Here is a 20,840-nt window from a genome sequence, read left to right as displayed (position 1 = left end):
TTCAAAGGCAGCCACTACATATTGTAGTCCTTTCAAGCGTTGTAAAGGAGACACTCGACGCGGGAAAATCTCGTCACTAAATGAGGACCGCAGCGTACGAGGGAATTTAAACTCTCGTTTTCAGCTCGCTTCGGCGCGCTCGAAGCAGCCGACGCGGCCGCTATGTCCACGTGATCCCTCCTAGCACGTCACGCCGACGGTGGCGCCAGCTTTTCCAGTGGTGGAGCTCGAGGCCAATACAAGCAGAGAGAACGAGGGTGAACAAACGAAAACACCGCAGAAAGCGCCCGGACAACGCCCGAACTGTAGCAGACGACAGGCGCGAGTCCGTGCCCTGACGTCACGCGAGCGGCGCTCGCAGCGCCGCTCGTGTTCGTTCTCGGGGCTAATAGTTGCTCTAGCGTCGTGGTGCGTTCACTACGCGGAAGTCTTGTGACCAGATGAAAAGTATTTATGGACCCTGATAAAACTTATTTAAAAAAGAAGTAGTTTAGAAAACGAATTGCGCTGGCACAAATAATCGTTATCGTTATCAATGTTACCACCATCGCCATTGGCATCGGCATTGTTTACATGGCGGCTTTCGCAAAAGCAGTGGCGTTTACGTTCGCGTGTGTGCCTCGTGCGTTTTCGCGGTTATACATTGCCGCCAGCGTCCCGTGAAGATTGTCGACTGCATCTGTCACGGCGAAGCACTGTGCGATCGTTGCTGACGGAGACTACGCGCGTGCGTCGTTCGGCCGGCCACAAGACGCGACGACGATGCCGACCGCCGAGATGCCGGCTGCCGCGATCGAACCGCAAAAACTCAAAGCCGTCGTCGCGGTGCTTAGCATCGTGGTGAACGACTACTTGAGCAAAGTGAACACCCTCCTGCAGGCGGTGCAGCGGCAGCGGAAGTTGCTCCACATTCTGGCTGCGATTCGGCAAAAGAAAAGGGTGACAAACTTTCTCAATCTCCTTCGCATAACGGTTTACGTTGTCGCGAACGGGCATTTCTTAGCTGATCCGCTGGAAGGTGTCCAGTTAGCGTCGACGTATTGCGGTGGAAGCTGTGGTTGTGCACGCAGTGATTTGAAACTGGAAACTTGCCGCACTTTCGTCGTCAAGCACGTAATGCAGAGCGTGCAAAAAAGCAGTCCACGGGACGTATTCTCGGACGATCACTCTCGCGTGACGCGAGCGATTTTGCTCAACCAGCCCATCAGCTCAACCGGTCTTGCTCTACCAACGCGCACTGAAAGTAACATTTCCGAAAGTGACCGCCCGCGAATACGTCTCCAGGAGCGGAGTTACCTGCGCTTCAGGTCCAGACAGGGCTAGAAGTTGACGATACAACCGTCGGACTACGGAAAGACAGTTGCAGTCTAGCGTTTGTCCGGTCCGCCTATTCTTTTTCCTGTCGTGTAACGCTTGTTACTTTATTTCAGCATACTGTTGGCCCTCAGGCCGTTACAGGGGTGGGTTACAGTAAAAATATTAATGCAAATCACCCGTACAGCATTACATAAAGTACGTAATTCAACTTTTATTTAAAAGTATAGTTTAGTAATGCAGTGGTGCATCGGTGCAATTAGTACGTCAATTTTACGCAATTGCTGCAGTAACGCAATCAAATTTTAGTTAACACAACATGAACATGGAAAAATAATATCAGCTTTGTAAAGCAATTAGTACATCAATTTTTTTACTTAACACAACATGAACATGGAAAAATTATATCGGCATTGTAAACCAGACTACGAAAAGAATTTCTTGAGCCCTTTCGCAAAATTTTCTAATGACCTACTTCGGAACAGAGATCATGGCAATGAATTTCATTGTCGCGTTGTTTTGGGGAAAAAATGAATTAGCATATACATTGATACGCTGTTGAGGTACTTCATACGTATGTTTAATTATTCCTCTGAGAATTCTTCCTCGGTGCTATGTTAAGTATTGTGTTGTATCTATGTTTAGCTTATTTTTTGACAATAGGTAAAAGAATTTTAGCCTAGCCAGTTGTTGACGTTCTGCTAATGTGGGAAGTTCTAATTGACGTAACATTTCTGTTACTGACTCTCTTGAGGAGTATTTTGAAAGAATGAACCTAGCGGCCCTCTTCTGTACTCTCTCTAGCATTTTGATGAGCCCAATTTCGGAAGGGTCCCATGTAATGTTTGCATATTCCAAAGTTGGCCGTAATACGTTAGGTACGCTGTTAGTTTAACCGGGGTGGTAGCAAGCTTCAATTTCAGTCGTAGGTACTGCAACGTTTTTTCCACTGCTGAACAAGTGTTTTCAATATGTATCTTCCATTTTAAATTGCTTGATATAGTTACTTCTATTTTATTGCATCAACTGTGGAGGAAGGGATAGAGCCTACTGTATAATTGTAAATGAGCATGTCTTTACTCTTATTTGTGACACGCAGAGCAACAGTTTTGGATTTATTTATTTCCATTTTCAAAGTAGCGCACCAATCACTGATGACTGCAACAGTGTCATTAAGTGCTTTCTGGTCATATGCATTGATCATAACTTTTTTAATTTAGCAGTCATATGCAAAAAGTTGTACCGTTGTGTTGATCAATGTTACATGTAATATCATTTATATAGATTAAAAATAGTATTGGGCTTGTGACAGAGCCTTGCAGGACTCCTGAAGTAACTTGTAATTGATCAGATCTGTAACCATTTACTTCCACACATTGTGTTCGTCCAGTCAGGTATTATGCTCCTCCATTGTACAATGTTATGGTTTATGCCAGGGTACACTCATTTTTGTATTAATTCAGGGTGCGGAACCTTGTCAAAGGCTTTTGAAAAATCTAGGCATATTGCATCAACCTAGCTTCTGTTACTTAAGGCATCATAACTTGCATCATGCATCATAACTTGTTTAACCAGGTATCCCATCTTAACAGCTTTATTAGCTAAGCAGCACAGAAATTCGCATTCCTGCGAGGACAAACAAAAAATGCAAAAAGAGTGCTGCTTTTTTGCATGCTGGTTAGCTAACATGGATTCCTAATTCCAACTCACCGCGTGCAGCATTTTATTAAAGTTACAGCATCAATTGAGCATGGGAGAATTTGGCACACTTTAGGAAATGCAGCATTTGTGAAACAGCCACCTGTCCTCCAGAAAAGGAGGTCAACAGACAATACATTTTTTTTACATGTGCGTGCACTGAGTCACACCAAATAGGCTTCAGCGCATGCCAGACACTTGTTCGTCGAAACTGTTTCTCATTTCCTGGTCACTTTTGCCACCTTCTCGTTGACAGCAGAACAAGCCTTACATAAACAGTCAGGCACGTGGCAAGTTTTGTAAATCTGCCCTCCGCTTATGTGGGCGTATTTGTGTTGTGCAGGAGAGACCGACCACGCTTCCTCGTGTTCCCGTCAACTGCTGCCCCGCGGTGCGCACCCTGCTGCTCGACTACCTGCACGACGAGACGCTGGCCTTCGAGCGCCACTTCCGGATCAGCCGCAGCACCTTCCGGCGCATCTCGTCCATCTTTACGCGGCCCAGGGTGTCGGGCTGGGCACGCGAGCTCGAGCTGCTCATCTTCCTTCACTGGCTCGCCATGGGGACGTCATACCGCGCCATTGCCAGTCAGTCGCTGCCTTTGCTTAACCACCCATCATAAGCCGACCTGCGCTCACCTTATCAATATGTGATGTGGACAAGTATGAGGAGTCGTACTCGTCTGCACCGCAGTTTCCATTGCTTCAATCGCCTCGAGCAAGTCGCATGTCTGCTCGTCCCAATACCTACTACCAAGTTTGGGCATTTGAGCATATTGCTTTGTATCGTGCGTTTGTTTTGCTGTTGTGCATGGAGAGAATATTATTGAAGACGCTTGAGTACTGTGAGAGAAACTGTCTTTATGCAAGAAACAGTTTGCTATTCATTGTCTTCATGTTGTACAAGGAATAGCACATATTGTGAGTACTTCATGTGCTTCATCTTCTTCATCTTTACGTGCACATCATCATCTGTTGTTGTCGGCTTGTTCGCTCGGCGCAGCTCATGCTTAGAGAATAAAGTAAGCCGGTTGCTGGTTGAAAAACGGTCTTGCATAAGTGGTGGAGGTTCACTGTGTTTAATTAGGGCACTATGTGCAAACTCTCTGTGAAGTGAAAAAAAACCTTTTTGGAATATTTTTTCTTGTTTTACGCCACATGTTTTGCAAGCTCAACGGTTAAAGAAATACAGACACATTATCTTGAGGTTGTACAAACTCACTACCACACGTGTCTCGCTTGTAAAAAGATGACACTTGTCGAACACAAAGATTGGGAAACACTTACAAAATAATTAAATATGATGCTGAAGTTCGTCTCGAAGTGCCGCCCTAGTGTTGTCCTCGTTATTTAGCGCCACGACACAGAGCAAAATTTGGCGACGTCGTCTTGCAACAGAACTAGGTATGATGACATCACTCATAAAATTTCACCACAGTGCTGCACGCATGTCTTCTGGCCGGCACAGAGTGAGCCAGGTCATGACATCATGACACATCCACCACCAGGATACTAAAGCCTAAATCAGTTTTTATAAATAAGTATTATGTGTAGTAAATAATTTATGGCTCTCTCAAGCTTGCCAGTACCCCATCTAGGGTTTAGAACTCCACCTAAATGAATACTGACATGGTAGGTCCGACTGTTCCTTCTATTTATTTATTTATTTTGCACTAGCTGAAGGTCCTATACCTCTAGGTCCTATACCTCTAAATCCCAGAAAAAGTATTGCAAGCCTCAGAATGCCCTAATCATTTTCGTATAATAGCTTTTCTGCAGCCAGTTTCGGTTTTGTCTCTACAGTGTTGTGATGTGTCACAGAAGGTGGTCACATGGGCGCAGGACATTGCAAGGTTTCAACTCTTACTCACTCTGTCATCTGCTGTGCTGCTGCATTTGCCCTCACCGTCGCAATGTCCTGTTCCCATACAATCACCTTTTGCTTCATGATGTCCTGACACTATAGAAATGAAACTGGAATAAGCTGTTCAAAAGATATTACTATATTACATTTGTTTAGGGTACTCTGAGGCTTGCGAGTATTTTGTCTAGGCTTCAGAGGCCCCAGACCTTTATTTAATGCAAAGAATGAAGAATTGAAAATATGTCAGTACTCATTTAAGCTCTATGCCTGAGTACATCCTCCTGGCTACCAATACACGCTCCTAATTTCAAGAATTCAAGGATGTTGAATGATGTAAAAATTCTAGCAGAAAACTTCAATGTTGATTATGAGGTGTCTCTAAGGAATAATGACGGCGATGTAGAGGCTGTTTTTCCTGAGGAACAATAAGTATCCTAATTAGTATTATTAATTTTTCATTGATTTTCCACATTTAAAGAACTCCTAAATGGGCAGTTGCATATCGCTAATAATCAGTATTTTAATTTAATCCTGGTAATTTTTTGCTTAGACAGAGAATAACTGTGTTGCTCTTTGGAAAAACACCCAACGCATGTAAGATCTAGCAGTAATTTTGCAACATGACACACCTTGTACTTTTCTGCCAAGAGTACTATGTGCTCAACAATGCACCCCAAAACCTTAAGCAAAAGAAATTTATACAGGATCAGTGAAATTGTCATTGTGTTTACTGATTAAAGGGTGTAAAGTTCTTGAGGGTGCTCGCAGAAGCCTACACAGTGGCTTCAAATACTGTGTCTGTTCCATTATAAAAGGAGGACAAATATATTAAGACCTCAGTATAACGAAGATGAAGAGTGAGCCAGAGTTACTTCACTACATCTATTACTTTGATATATGCATTATTTCATGTACCGCACTATGAATCTGTATAGGCACTTTAAGGGCAACTTCACTTCGTTATATCCATCGTTTCATTATATCCAGTTTTTTTTTTTTAATGAGGTTTGACTGTATTATGTATAAGTATGCAGCTTATGTGAAATTGCTATAGCGTTTATGTGATTTTGCAAAGGTGATGTTCAGAAGTCGGTATAATTCAGAGTGTATAATAAGTCAACCTTGTCTGCCTAAGATGTCCCAGTCTGTGGAGTTTGCAGAATTGTGATGTGATCTATTATAGTTGAGTAATGAAGTTATGAACTCAATGCCTAATTTATTCTTAAATTTTAGATCTTTAGCAGTATCTGTAAACAGGGAACTGGTGGCCTAAATAAAAGAATTTCTCCTAGCATTCAGGGATGTAGCCTTCTTTTTTTTTTTTTTCAATGTGGACATTTTTCATCAAAATTGGTCAAGTGGGTGCCAAGCAAAGTGACTTCCTCATTTATGTTTATTTAGATAGGAGTTGCCTAGGTAAAAGTTCCTCATAATTTCAAGTAATTTTGAGTAATCTTCTATACTTGGTGTTATGAATCTTGATCTGTTGCCATTTGTTCAGTGGTCGTGCATTCAACCACGTGGTCCTGGTTCCACACAGATACTTTTGGCATACCACGCTCGACTATTCACGGTGTGGTGTACCGTTACGTGAACAACTTTGCCGGCCAACTCAGCATGCTGATCCAGCCACCCCAGACCGAAGCAAAGTTGCGCGCCGTGGCCGAGGGTTTCTCGGAGCTGTGCTCCAGCGAAAGCTTTGGTGCTGCCGCGGGAGTGGTCGACACTTGCTGCATCACGACGGCGTCTGGCGAGACCTCCGTTCTTGTGCAGGTGAGCAAAAATTCCACAACTGAGAAACAAAAACAGAAAACGGCATGCAAGAAGTGCAAGCTCAAAAAAAACATTACGCTGATCCAACACACATGTCGGAATCTATGTGTAGCAGTGGTTAAGTAAGGGCACTAGAACAACTAGGGTGATGCTTACAATTTTGTTTGCTTTCATCCTATGCAATGTGTAATCTCATCTCAATGTGTTTTATGTTTACGCACCACAAAAGTCACGACTTCATTGCAGTTGTTTTTGATCTGCGGTGCTTCCTACGAGATAGCTACTTCATATGTTGCAACTTTTGCACGTGAGATTATGTCATATTGTTTATTTATTAATTTTGATCCTTCATGCTTCCTATGTGACATACTATGTTTTGGCCACAAGCGATGCACTGTGGCCACCGGTCTTGGAAATGTGTCTCTCCACTAGTTTTGTGGCTAAAAGATTTAGATCTGAGACTTCTCACAAGGTAATGTTATATAATATCTTGCGACATAAAAGCATAAGGCTTAATGTTACGTTGTATTACCTGATGCATTATTATACCTTTCTTTTGTATGTGACAAGCTGTCTTTATTTAGCTGCAAATGCAGGCTGTGAGAGAAGTCTTCCTAGTGTTCATAGTGTTGCTTGCTGCGTATACAACAGAGTGTAGAAACTCTGTATCATTGTGTACGCCTGAACACTGCATTTACAAACATTTAATTGTGCTGCCTTGAACAGTCTACCAACTCTTGTTGCGACAACCATGGCGCTAGAGAAACACTTGAGCGTGTCCTATTTAGATTGTCCAGCCTGTGGAGATAAAAGTCATTTTGGAAGGTGAAATAGCACCACTGGTATGGAGAAGCACTTCAGGTCCCATCTCTTGTCTGTCTAACGCAGTAACAACCAAGTGAAGCCAATGGTCAGTGAAGCATTTACGCTTCCCGCATGTAAAGCTGAATTTGTAGGTATGAAAAGGGATAAGTAAAGTATTGTGGGGTTAACCGTGTTTTTTCCTTGAAATGTTTCATTTGGTCATCATTGTTTCCATGGCATTAGGAGTCGTAAGAGTCGCTTTGAAGTTTTTTTTTTTTTTTCTCATATGGAGGTGGCTGTGTTTCAGCCTTGCTCCACAAAAATATCTATGAGGTGAAAATGTTCCCATCATGGACTTCGTTGTGAGTGCTAATTTTGATGCATTAAGTTCTATATTGAGTCTTTATTGAACCAGAATTTGTAATGCAGGCATTAAACTGTGCAACAGTAGAGTGCTTTAGCACAGCATCACAGTGAGTATTGAAGTCTTTATTGAACCAGAATTTGTAATACAGGCATTAAACTGTGCAACAGTAGAGTGCTTTAGCACAGCTTCACAGTCTTACTGTTAAAGGCTGCCGTGACTGCGCATGCACAATTTGCCAGGAGGGCTCCGACCAGTTACTGTGGTTGTGTAACTGCATGGCAGTGCCCAGGCTTTTAGCTTCGACACTAATGCGCTCGGATTACTTGATCTCACTCGTGACAGCAAGAAATATGTGGCAAAATTGGCCATTGCTTAGTCTTACCTCATGCCAAGGCCAAATTAAAACGGATGTTTTGTCATTAATATTGAGACTGCATGTTTGTTTCAACCTAGGGAGGTGGCAGCAAGGCAGGAAAGTATGTTTATTTCCACCTAACAAATGGCACCACATCATTCAACATTGAACATTGCAGTGGTCCCATCTGGTAAGTGGAAATTGACACACTTTCACGCCTCGGTTCCATCTGCCATAACTCTGTAAACTCCACGCATACACCGCCATAGCAGCCGTTATTGCTAACAGTAAGGTGATAACGCCGCGCTAAAACTCTACAATTTCAGCCTGCCCGGAATGCTCTTCTGCCACTGTTGTCCGCGAGCTGATTTAGCGAGAGCACCGTCCATTGTTGTCTGACCAGCCCCTTGTCCCAGGCCCTGTGTGATTCCCGTGGCCACTTCCTCGACTTCTCCGTGGGATACCCTGCAACCATGGAGCCAGCCGACGTCTTCCGGGCCAGTCCACTTTATGAGAAGGCCAGCTACCCGCCACAGGTGAGTAGCTGATATGTGCAGACAGCAATGCCCATCCAGTGCACATGTGCGGCTCGACACGATCCCAAAAAGCACATTATGCTAAACGTGGCAAACAGCATAGGGGATGGCACAAGTGATTAGAACTGGACAGATGCGCTGTTCTCAACATCAGCGCTGTTCACTACGCCAACGCAAACCCACTAGTATATTCTAACTAGCGCCATGGAAGCTGTGGAAGTAGTGCAATCGTAGCCTTCTGACTCTGCACAGTTTGCAGCGCAGTTGTTTTTGACCTGCCATACTTTCCATGGAATAACTACTTTGTGTATTGCAACTACAGCATGTGGACATAAGGTTACGTAAAATCGCAAATCATTTTTGAGCCGTTCAGCACACAATGCAGTATATCTCGGTCGCTTTCCCTGTGGCTATAGGTTGCATGAGCATGCCACATCACTCGTTTGGTGATGAATAAGTTCAGATCTACGACACCTTCCGTGTGATAATTGCATCATATGTGATGTACTATCGTTTGGTCGTGAATGCGAAAGGTATGAGCAGTATGATCACATGTATGACCAGTCAAAAGTAACCTTTATTGTTTGTGCCAACTTAAATAGGCTAGCTATGGTGTCATGGAGTGCAGTAGAACCTCATGGATAGGATCCTGTTTCTTTCGATTTCCTGGTGCCAACGTTCTTGAGCGAGAGCAGAAAACATCACCCAATACAGTTATGCTTCTTTTTACTGGTTAATGCTTTCTCAAAAAACATGATTTTTAGGCACCAACACATAGTAAATCACCAAAGTTTGATTGTATGATACATTCTCCAGCTACTAGGCACCACGTGAACAAAGAAAGGCACAAGGCCCACAAGGTGCTCGCCACAGCAGCTTCCCCGCAGTATTCACCTGCCCGTGTCCCATGAAAATTTCGGCACACACTCAGTTTCCCCTTCCATGGTACCAGCAGATCTGCTCGCGGGTCCTCATACATTACATTCACAGATATTGCTGCCAACCCTATTATGATAATCATCTGCAGAGATCTGTTTCACAGCGCTTGTAACCTAGTTCTATTGGAAGCATACTGCATGCTTTTAATAGGGGATAGTCCAAACACGTCGCCGGTCGCTGCAGCAGGCGTTGCAAAGCGCAGTAGAAAAACAATAATACGCCTCCCGAGTTGCTTTGCCTCATCAGAACAGCATGCGTCTGTGTCTCATGCCGCTTACCGTCCCCATCTTAAACACTATGCTATAGGAAAATGACAAAGCGCCTCCCGGGCCGCTCAGGCCTAACCTGCTCTGGGCACATCGGCAGCTCGTGTGACGATTCTTGCCAAGTAGGCACTTCAAAACTTCCCACCAAAATGCCCCGCCTGAAGAGGCTACTGACTCAGCTGAATTCTAGAAGCTCAAACGTAAGGTTTCCGAAGCCACAAAAATGACAACACATGTTGGCGTCTCGTGCTGCAACGATTTGCTCAACACTTTGCATTGCATAGATGTCAACTACAGTTAAGTCGGCCAATTTTCTTGTTGACTTTAGATTGTGCATTTTCCAGGTTAGTATGTTGTATCTAAATTTTTTTTCCTCAGATCGTATCATTGAGATTCCACTCCATGTGTTAACGATAATAACTGTGAACATTTATGCAATGCCTAGGGGCTCAGTTCCTGTTTGCGTTAGCGCTCTGTTACCACTTTCTTGATTGCATGTCAAATGCAGCTACCTGCATTTTTATTTCTAGAACACACAAAAGCTTTGTGCTTACTGCTCCTTTATTTGCAAAACAAGGTTGCATTTTTGGGGGCTGCATTGCTCAAAAATATGGGTGCCATGGGAAACTTCAAATAATTGAGCAAGTCCTAATAATCAGGCTTCCGAAAAAAATCCTGTGAATTTTCTTGAAGCAGTGCTTGACTGTACAGTATATGGCTTTGTTATTAGCCATGTTTCCTGAGGCGTTTTTCGAAATGCTCTTGGGCAACTATGGTAGCAGCTGCACAGCTTAAAATCTTGTATTGTGGTTGATGCCACGGATCGCAAAGGAAATACAGTTAAACCTCGATATAACAAGGTCTGTAAAATTGGCACTGGGCTCGCCGGCTGCACATGCTCTGAGCTTCACTGACAGCCATGACCACGCTAGGAAAATATATGTGAGTCGACCTGCTTCCTTGCCTTTCTTGTGCGAGAAAACACTCAACTAGCCTCAAAGACTCATCAAACCACCATTCCTTTCAGTTCACGCTCGCATACTTCCACTCACAACCAAAGCGTACAGCGTGCGGGGCACAATAGGATGTTATCGCACTTGTACCTTATGCGGGATGCGATGTTGCTCCACTTCAACGGTCAGCCTTGGTCGCACGTGTGTGATTTAAGAAGTTCGTCCGCAAGCAGCCGCTTGTATTTCAACCATTTGACCATCTGCGTCTGTGGAAGTTTCCATTTATTGTGTTGGTGTACCTTTGCGGCAGCAGTGAAATTTCGTTAGATATCGAGGTTTCTAAATACATGGTGTTCTATGAACAAGAAGTTATATAAAGTTAAATACTTTGCTGTATGGATAGTTTTGTTATACTGAAGTTCGCTATATTGAGGTCTAACATCAAATAATGTGAAGTTTCAAAGCATTTTGGGTTTCTCTCATGCGCCATTCAGGGATACTTTCTAATTGCGGGAGAAGGCTACCCGTGCCTTATGGAACCCTTGACGGTGCTGCCGCCCTTCCGCAAGCCACTCCAAGACGAAGCCGAAGCCAGCTTCAACGCCATCTGCAACAGAGCCCTGACGGTGTTGCACGACGCACTGACCCAGATAACCGGCCGGTGGAGGCTGGTGTTCGAGAGGCGCCTGCAAACGGTCAGACAGCGGACAGCCAAGGTACGCAGAAACCTCTAGTGGGCGAGTGCGGGCACCGCATGTTGAAGGGGCCCGCTACACTCTTTCCTACAAAACTACTAGAGGTAACTCTGGTGGTAGCATCATTTCAGCCGCCGTGGGAATGGGGGTCAGCGTGTGGGTTTGTCCGATCTTTGTGCTTGTGGCTTCAGGCATTCTTGCGGATTTATTTACTACGTTCTGTCTGCCTTCGTTGGCCTAAATTTTCAAAGCAATCCATACTTTTTCTAAATGCACAAGGCAATTGCACTCTGCGAGCACACATGATTGCTACTTAATTGCTGTGGATCCTCCCTGTCGAGAGCCCCAAATCAAAATGTGTGAAGCGTCCTAACGTGCCGGCTTGCTTGCAAGAAGTTATTTAAAGGGTCCGAACCATTTCTTTATAGAAGTCAAAAAATTCATTTGACATAAAAATGCATCATTTCGAAAATACTTGCAGCGAAAAGTATTTCAGTTCGTTCAGCCAAAGTGGAGTTATTGACAATCAAAGGTTGCCTTTGATCCCCTTCGCGCCGAAACCAAGGCATTCTGCCGTGCCGTAGTGCTGGATCGGAGCCGATCAGATCTTGCGACCACAAATATAATGCAAGGGGGGACATTTGGTCTCTCCGAAAGAGATGAACAAGATCTGCATATTTTGATCATACTTGTCATGAACAAATATAATAATAATAAAATAATATAAATAATAATAATACGTAATAATAATAATAATAAATAATATAATAATAATAAAGGGAAGGTCCCGAGGCTGGAAATAAAAAAAAACTTCCCATTAAAATTCATGCAAATACAGTAATTGTCATCTCAAGTTTGCTGTATAGCATTGATTTGAGTCATTTGCCTTCTTATTTCAAGCATTGTATTGTTTTCAGCACTTTACAAATAAAATTAATTCTTTAAAGATATCTGCCATATTCACCTACGGTAAGTGTCACTGCCTGAAAGCAATTCAGATATAGCGGTGTGCATACTTGCACAATATTAAGACTTATTCATGCAAATTGTGCACGTGACTAATGAAGTATTTGCCAACTTAAAACAATACACTGTTCTTACAAAGTGTTTTGTGTTTAGCATGCAACTCAGCTGAAGCACAAGGAACTACAAAATGAAACCTGTAGTTTGCTTTTTCAACGAAGCCATGGCAAATTTTTGGAAAATCCATCATTCCCACTCAATGGCTGGACAACTATAGGCCAGATTTCCCCATGCTAATTTTAGTAGGAAGCTCTATGGTGCGGCATAGTTTCTTAATCCACCCACCATGGCACTGAGTGGCTCTGGCTAACACTCCTAGGGCTAGACATAGCAAACATAAACACCCAAGTTAGTGTATAGATTGATAGCCATCACTGTAGCACAATTGGTAGTGCAATGCACAGGTTATGCAGACGTTGTGGGTTTCAGCTCCCACTGGCGACAAGTTATCGTTTCGTCCATTTTAATTTCGCTTTTCTTCGTTATTTTCAACATTTAAACTACAGCTAATGTCCCCAATGCTTTCCTTGGCTTCATTGTCTGTTAGCTTTATGCGGTCATAATTAACAAAGTAGAGCCCCTCTGTTTCCCTTCTTCTCTTGTTTCTTAACGTAATTTAGTGCTGTAAATTTAAAGTATAATCTAGTGCTGTAAAAAAATTAAACCCATTGTAGCGGCTTCTTTCTCTCCCTCGGTGGCAGACCCGGTTGGCCGAAGGTGTTGCATGTTTGGATGACGTCTGGGTCACCACGCCATAGGGATCAAAACAAGGCCTACAGCCCTTGGGACGTGTTGTGGGCTAGGCCGACAGGTGGACGACCATCCAGAAAAATCATGGTTTCACCATAAGGGCCTAGCAATGAATGCAATGTAGCAGCATGTTATAATATCGCACAAAGTGTAAAACTCGTAGCTGTAGTGGGGGCATGAATTGAAGTAAATGTAAGCTAAGTAAAATTGAGTTGTTGGGCTAGGAGTCCTCTGCTTGAATCCTGCCATCAGACAATTTCATTTATGTTTATTAATTAAAGCAAGCATCTTCCTTAACGACATTACGACCACTTTTCCGAATCGGGCATGCTTCAAATCTCTCTCCTGTGCCAATCCCAGAGGTAGTGCACAGCTGCGCACTATAATTACATCATTTTCGGATTTGAGCTCTGTTATTGTTTTGCACTTTTAATATTTAAGTCTGAGAAGATTTAAGATGAAAGGCATGTGCTGTTGGTGTTTTGTTTCATGACATTTGTTTGTGGGCTGCCATTCTTAAAATTCTGAGGAACAACCTTGTCAAAAATGTGAGATCTGGTATGAGCAACTTTAGTGATAGAATGGTGTGGCAATATAACCCGCATATATCGCATGTCATATAGCATACATATATGTAAATATATATGGAACCTCACAGCGATGGCAAAAATTTCCTTGAAGTGTCCATAATTTGTTCTAGTGGTAATGGAAAGCAAGACACAACTGATTTGTTATTCTTCTGACTACATGCCTTGAGGAGGCTGAGCAACGGCATGTTTGCCGTGCCACTATCTTCGTCATTGTCACATTATCATAAGTGTTGTCACCATGAGGTGGTGACCATGCTGTTAAACTCCTTTTCTCGGTGAACGACTTCAGGCTGTCGCGGGTACCATATATCCGAGTCTCTGTCTGCTTGTTGTCATCCTCCAAACGCAGGTGGTGGCCATCTGTGCCATGATCCACAATCTGTGCGTCGATGAAGGCGACGTCTGGTACGACCTGCAGGACGAGCCGCCACTGGCCATGGAGCCGGCAGGCGACTTCTCCTGGTGCGTGCCGGGAGACGAGGAACTGGACGACGAGGGTGGCCTCTTCGCACGCACAAACTTGGCACAGGTGGGCCTGCCCTGCTCACTCGCGTGCCTTTCTCATGGTTCTTCTTTTTTTTCTTTAATTGTAGAGGGGGTTCTCAAACTACCTAGCATTGGGTTCAGGAAACCCCTCCAGCCTTTGCACATTGCCAGGCAATTCTGTGTCCGTGTGATGTATTGGGATGCTGTCGATGTGTTGTTCGCTTAGTTTCTGGCTGTGATTTTGTGTTTTACGTAGAAAAGAAAGACGTAGTGCCGGCCGTTGGGCGCCATTTTACTCACCAACAGCAGTGAAGGGCAGCAACGGCATATGCAGCATCCCAACTCCTTGCTCATGGGCATATCATTTGAATAGCGCTTGAGGCACGCAGAACCTTCAGACCGATCTGCAATCAAACTGCCGTAAAATTCTGAGCAAGCACCCTTGCCCGTGCAAGAGCACCCCCTCCCCCTTCAGCTTTACTGCTGATGTCAAATTTCCGTGCCATTCTGGAAAAGTGCTCCACCCCCCAACCACCCTCCTCCACTTTGCACCGCACCCAGGCAACACTGGCCTACCACATCCAGGTCACGAAAAAAGTTTCCATGGCCTCTTCTCCTTTTGTAAAAAAAGGCACATCCTTGTTAGCAACATGGCAACTTGCCACACGCCGTTTGCAATTCGCGAACCACCAGCTGACAGCGGTCTTGCTGGCAACCGGCAAGGTCTGCCTGTCACACAGTACAGAGCATCTCCCTGCGGCTCAGCAACAAGGCCACTCAGTGACAGAGGAGTAGTGACGGCTGCACGCTGGCGTCCCCGTAGCCTTACGCTGATCACTCACCAGGCTTTTTCCGGTTCCTTTTGAATCTGTAGCAGATGGCGCTTCAGAACAAACCACCGACACTCCCAAGCAGCAATGTTTCGTTACCAATATTGCTGCTTTACCCTCTCCCACGTGCCCTCTCCCCACAATAATTTCACACGAAGAAGAAAACTTGCTGATATTTGCGGCGCTGTCAGCTGCGATGTGAGCATGGCCAAGCTGTGGTTCGATGTCCGCCGCCGGTAGCCATGCACTGCAACTCAGCTTGACTTGTATTGGAACTCTCGTTAGTGCTAAACATTTGACCGTGGGTTTCAAGCAGAATGCTGCCAACTTTTTTTGAGACCGACTTGGAGGAATCTTTTAATTGTTTTGAGAGTGATGAACAGCTCTAACAAATCTTTGGCTTATTAAAATTTTCAGTCTATGCCTACTGCGACTTTTCTTTAATTTTTTCCAGAGAAAATTTTTTTGTCACCATCTTAGCGCCCCATTCACCCCCCTGCCCACTTTGCCAGTAATTTCGACTTGCTTGAGAGGGGCTGCTTGCTCAGAATTTTACAATAAGTGTTTTCTTGGCATGAACCATGCACTGCGTGGTTTCTGGAATGGCATTTTGATAGTCCACATCGACGTAATATTTGCCTTCAGTGTCCCTTTAAGGTGTGTACCAGGGAATGATTTACACAGTTGAAATCCACATTTGAACTTGGATGTAGCAATACATATTAGCCAAACATGTTTTTTACTCCCTCTTTTCCACAGGCTCTACTGGCTGAAAATGCTTCGTGCCAGGTGCAGTTGGAGCACGACTACTGCGGGCCGGAAGACGAGTCCTTGCCTGAAAACGCTGATGAGGCAATGATGGTGCGAAACTGTTTGCCTTGCTGGAAACGTTCTTGCATGATGCATGCTCTTGTACGAGTCTTGGAAACTGTTTTCAAGGGCCTCTCAGCTGTTATTCTTGCGATGCTCTGTAGCACAACCAAGTCATTCTTTGATGTGTAAAGAATGTGGAAGATCAGTTCTGCGAAGTACTGGAAGTATTGCTTCTTGTCATTCATCCAACTGTATCACGAAAATACAAGGAAAACCCATATTGTGTTTCACAGAAAGAAAGCCCTCAAGCCCTACATTGTACAGTCGGGTGGATGACAATCTGCCCTTTTGTAAGCTTCCTTCCACCTTGCTGGCAAGACTTCCACGTAACTTATTTGCCACATTCTGTGTCCCCTTGCTCTGGCCTGTCGATTGATTTGCTTTTCAATCTGCCCAGCCTCCTGGCTAGCTCAGATGGTAGAGCAACCATTTGGAAAAAGCATATTTTCTGGGTACGATCCAAACAGGACAAATTTTCTTTTTCTTAATGTGTGTAGCTTACCTTCTGAGAAACCCATATGGGTTTCCTTTGTAGTTTCGTGCTACACTTGGTTGGATGAGTTTTACTGTATTGCAACAGCAATTATATGGACACTCCAGGCAAATTTCTGCTGTCGTCTTCACCGTGAGGTTCCATATAAAGTGCAAGTGCGACAAGATTGCAGCCGCACCCCGTATGCTGTAAGTGCAAGCGAAAGCGCAGGAGGGTGAGTCGAGGAGGATGGTGGCTTGACAAGGCAGCGTTCTCTCGCGTACAAAGGCTCTGTTCTTACTACAAATGATAAACTTGCTATAATAGAAGCCTTTTCCTGCACTCTAACTCGGCTTAATATTTTCATTTGTGTTGAATAAAACAACCATAAGTAAAGCACAAAAACTCTAGATACGAGGGGATGTAAAACATCTAACGTGCAAGCTAATCTTTGTATGCGATTCGTTCGTGGTAAAATTCACAATGCTTCTTTACCCCATATTTGCTTTTCATGCCGTGTGTCTGTTGTGCTCGACACCTGTACCAAGCAAAGCCTCGGTCCACTTGAATGCAGGAGGTGAGCATGGAAGAGGGCAGCATGGGGGTGCAACAACCTGCCGAGGTGGAGGGCGCCGAGGAGCCACAAGAGGAAGAAGGGGAGACGGAAGAAGGCGTCATGAATCAGGATTACCTAGTCGCCGCTGAATTCACCGTGTGACGCATTAAAGGATCACAATTTGTACAGAGCCAGTGTGCTGGTCACTCTTTTTCACCTGCTGCCTTTTGCAGCTCCTGCGAGGAACATAAGAATCGAAAGACACGCACGAGAAGCTGTGCAATGCGCACGAGCTGACGCAGTGAAAGCCGAGCTCATGCTTCTCATTTGTATTGTTGCTATTTTTCATGCTTGTTGGTGGTTCACAGGAGCAGTAAACGTAGTGCCTATTGGACGTAGATAAATGAAGCAGAAACTGGACACATCCGGCACCGTACATGTTCAGTTCCTTCTTTCAATAACAGTGATGGCACAAGGAATGTCGCTGAAGCCATCATTTTGTCAAGGGGCTTTGTCTTTGTAAAGGCAGCAACTGTTTTCCTTGGCAGCGTTTTTATGTACGCCCTGCTGACCCTTCCTTATTGGGAGAGGAGGCAAGCAAGCTGGTGTGGAGAGTAGGATAAAAGAAGTTAAAGCTTCAGAAAAGAAATAGTTCTGTGGCACAGCCATCCTTTACAGATGATTGGCAACATTAATGCGATTAGCAATCTATCTTGTGATGGGTGCAATGATACGTTCTATATGTTACGATGATTATTACTAAAAAGGACACATACCCAAGTTGGGATCAAAGAGGTTCATCAAGGAGCAGTACTGTTGTTCATTGTTCCAGAAAGTGAGGACGACAAAAATTTGACACGCTCAACTGTATTTGACGTCTAGTAATGCAAGGCATTCATGATTGACACAGAACATATGTAGTATGAATGATGTAACTGTTGTGTAGTGAACAGTTATGTAGAGGTTGTAGTGTAGGCTATAGTGTTTAAATTTTTTAATAACGAAGACAGAATATTTGCACTAATGGAACATATGCGATGGCCCCAGTGCACACGCATAGTCGCCCCTGCAGCATGTAACTTTAGACTGCACCATCGCCAAGATCGGCCCACAAGAACGGCAAGACAGGTGTGTCCACCAGAAGGTGACTGGACTCGGAAAAGAGTGCTTCATATTAAAAACAGAAATTCCTGCTTAAATGTGCAGCTCAAAATGTGTTTCTGTCACTCTTACTCATTCCAACTCTGGCTTCCCCATTCAGTTACATGTGAAATGCAAAAATGCTCACATGGGACAACCTATGACAAGGAAATGTGTTGCACTGGAGAGAAACGAATTCCACCAACTGCAGGAGGCATAATCTTGGTTGTGGGCTTCAATCACTTGGTAATTGCCGAAACTTGCATTTTAAAAAGAAAAGAAGCGTGAAGTTTAGAAGTTCATTACTCTGCACCACAGCAGATATCACAGTTCTGTTAACTGCGACTGTTTAAGCATCTAAAGCAGACCAATGTGATATGCAAGGTTACAACTTACAATGTTTTATGGGGTTTTGTAAAAGTCCCAACTTACAAATTAGTGACACATTCCGGAGTGGCACGCAATATACATCAATAACATTGTTTCAATAGGTACAGTTTGCAGAATCGCAATATTGTATCTATTGCTAAATTATAGGTCTGTAAACTTCATGTACTTCCAAGTTCGTTTGTTTTTTTAATCTTGCACTGCTGAGAACTTGTCCACAAAAAACTTATGGACTTAACAAAAGATCTTCCTACAGTTGGTGGACTTCAGCCTTCTTTTTTAAATGCAACAAACCTCATCAAGTTCTTATCAAGATCACTGACATGCGAGCCTGAAAGTTCCCGATATTGTAACAAAGAGGTTAATAAATGATCCGCATTCCATTCCAAAATTCTGCCGGCACCTCCTCTATTTCTTTCAATGCCAGCCAGATGCGGTCAATCCGACCGTTCACCACTCTCACCTGTCATCCTTTCCATCCTTTCATGGGGGCGAGTACCGTCTGGGTGGTGCCTCACGATGGAAGTTGGAGGAAGGCAGATATGTGATAACCTGACAGACACAGGGTCAGAGCATCTACCGCTTCTCTAGCGGAACGGCAGCGACGAAACCGTGACGCAAGCAGTCATACGAGTGGTACCATCTGGGTAGCGCCACATCGCGAAAACTCTCTGAACTAAGGTGCACCAAAGGCACGCTTTGGGGAGCGAGTGATTAAACTGGCATTGGAAAAAAAATTGAGGCGGCGATGGTTCTGCACATGCCCAATCACAATGAGTTTGTTAAACTTTTTCGTCTTCATGCAATTGGTTAAATTAATTTGAACTAGTACTATCAGTGCAAGTCCAAACGCAAATAAATTGAAAATGATGAAGGCACCTTTACACTTGCAAGTTTATCCGCATTCATAACAGTTGATTCATGCCTCAGAACGTCCCGTATTTACCTATTCTAACATGCCCTCTATTGTAAAGCTCATCTGCATTTTCTGTTTCTGGCCGTGAAAGTCGATGTCCTAAATTGTAGCACGCACTTAGATTTTCATACTTTACCTGCTGTGGTAGTGTAGTCGCTCTGGCATTGCACTGCTAAGCCCAAGGGAGGGGAATCGAATCCCGGCCGCATTTCAATGGGGGTGAAATGCTAGAACTCCAGTGTACAGTGCATTGGCTGTGTGTAAAGAACCCCAGGTGGTCAAAATTCATCTGGAATCCCCCACTACAGTGTGCCTCAAATCATATGGTGGTTTTTTTGTCCCGTAAAGGCAAAAAATTCATCAAATTTTGATACTTTCTCTTTTGCACCATCCTAGTATCCTGAATCCTAACCGGAAATGGCCAAACTATATTTAAAGGCCCCAGCTGCCAACATGCTTTACTTCCTTCTCCAGAATAAACTTGTTCCTGCTTGCACTGCACAAAGAATTGTGTGCTGCCATTCGCTAGAAGCACGACAAGACACGGGGACAAAGCCAGCTTGTCCTCGCCGTCTTTTTATACCAGAAACACGCACACGAATGGAGCTACTATAGGTAGCTATGCGAAACCAACTCTCCCAAATTCTGCGCTTGTGTACTATACCCCACAGCAGCATGTGGACTGGATTGTATTACAGAAATATTTAATGCCAACAATAGCTTGTTACTGCAGTTCTGACTTCATAAATCCAATACACGTCATTACAGAAAAAAAAAGTGCTACATTAGAATTGAGTACAGCACTTTTGCAACACCATGCAGGCGTCGACACGGCACATGCGTCCGTGCCTGCACACCTCATTTGTTTACAACAGAAGGCAAGCCAACATGTTTCCTCTTGCAGCCTCCGTTGCTCTGGCAAGCGTTCGCACTTTCGTCTAGTTCATGAGTCTTCTAGCTGTGATCAAGAATGCGCTCAGCATTGTTACAAATTGAATCGAAGCACGATAGGAACCAGCCGAACGTTACATTAGAAATCTGCTACAAGTGCTTGCACATCGCATTCTCATGTACACTTAACCCATGTTCAGGTCAGTTCTTTTTCTATTCGCGTTTCTGCTTAAGATGACACTACAAGCGCTCACAATGTAAGTGACCACAACGGCCATCTGCATTCACACCCACAGGACAGAGGTCCAGCAGCATCCAAAGCATGCAAATGCAGCCACAAGGCTAAGAAGCGAGAACCCCAAA

At 44.1% G+C, this 20,840-nt stretch overlaps 1 protein-coding gene across 1 annotated transcript; it reads left to right on the top strand.

The window, feature by feature from the left end:
* The first annotated feature begins 549 nt into the window (after positions 1-549).
* Positions 550-17,333, top strand: LOC139048426 (uncharacterized). Its single transcript, XM_070522811.1, has 8 exons — positions 550-939; positions 3,356-3,599; positions 6,416-6,648; positions 8,591-8,710; positions 11,363-11,584; positions 14,276-14,455; positions 16,002-16,103; positions 17,162-17,333. Exons 1-8 carry the CDS (start codon positions 763-765, stop codon positions 17,303-17,305), a joined length of 1,422 nt encoding a protein of 473 aa, XP_070378912.1. The 5' UTR covers positions 550-762; the 3' UTR covers positions 17,306-17,333.
* The last annotated feature ends 3,507 nt before the right edge of the window (positions 17,334-20,840 follow it).

The sequence above is a fragment of the Dermacentor albipictus genome, chromosome 8, assembly GCF_038994185.2.
Source record: "Dermacentor albipictus isolate Rhodes 1998 colony chromosome 8, USDA_Dalb.pri_finalv2, whole genome shotgun sequence".
Taxonomy (NCBI): domain Eukaryota; kingdom Metazoa; phylum Arthropoda; class Arachnida; order Ixodida; family Ixodidae; genus Dermacentor; species Dermacentor albipictus.
This window is presented reverse-complemented; position numbering and strand designations above follow the sequence as displayed.

Bases quoted from the DNA above. Each gene is read 5' to 3' on its own strand.
- LOC139048426 (XM_070522811.1), top strand. From the start codon at position 763: ATGCCGACCGCCGAGATGCCGGCTGCCGCGATCGAACCGCAAAAACTC. The intron at 940-3,355 runs GTGACAAACTTT...TGTGTTGTGCAG, and splicing joins CGATTCGGCAAAAGAAAAGG to GAGAGACCGACCACGCTTCC. The intron at 6,649-8,590 runs GTGAGCAAAAAT...CCCTTGTCCCAG, and splicing joins AGACCTCCGTTCTTGTGCAG to GCCCTGTGTGATTCCCGTGG.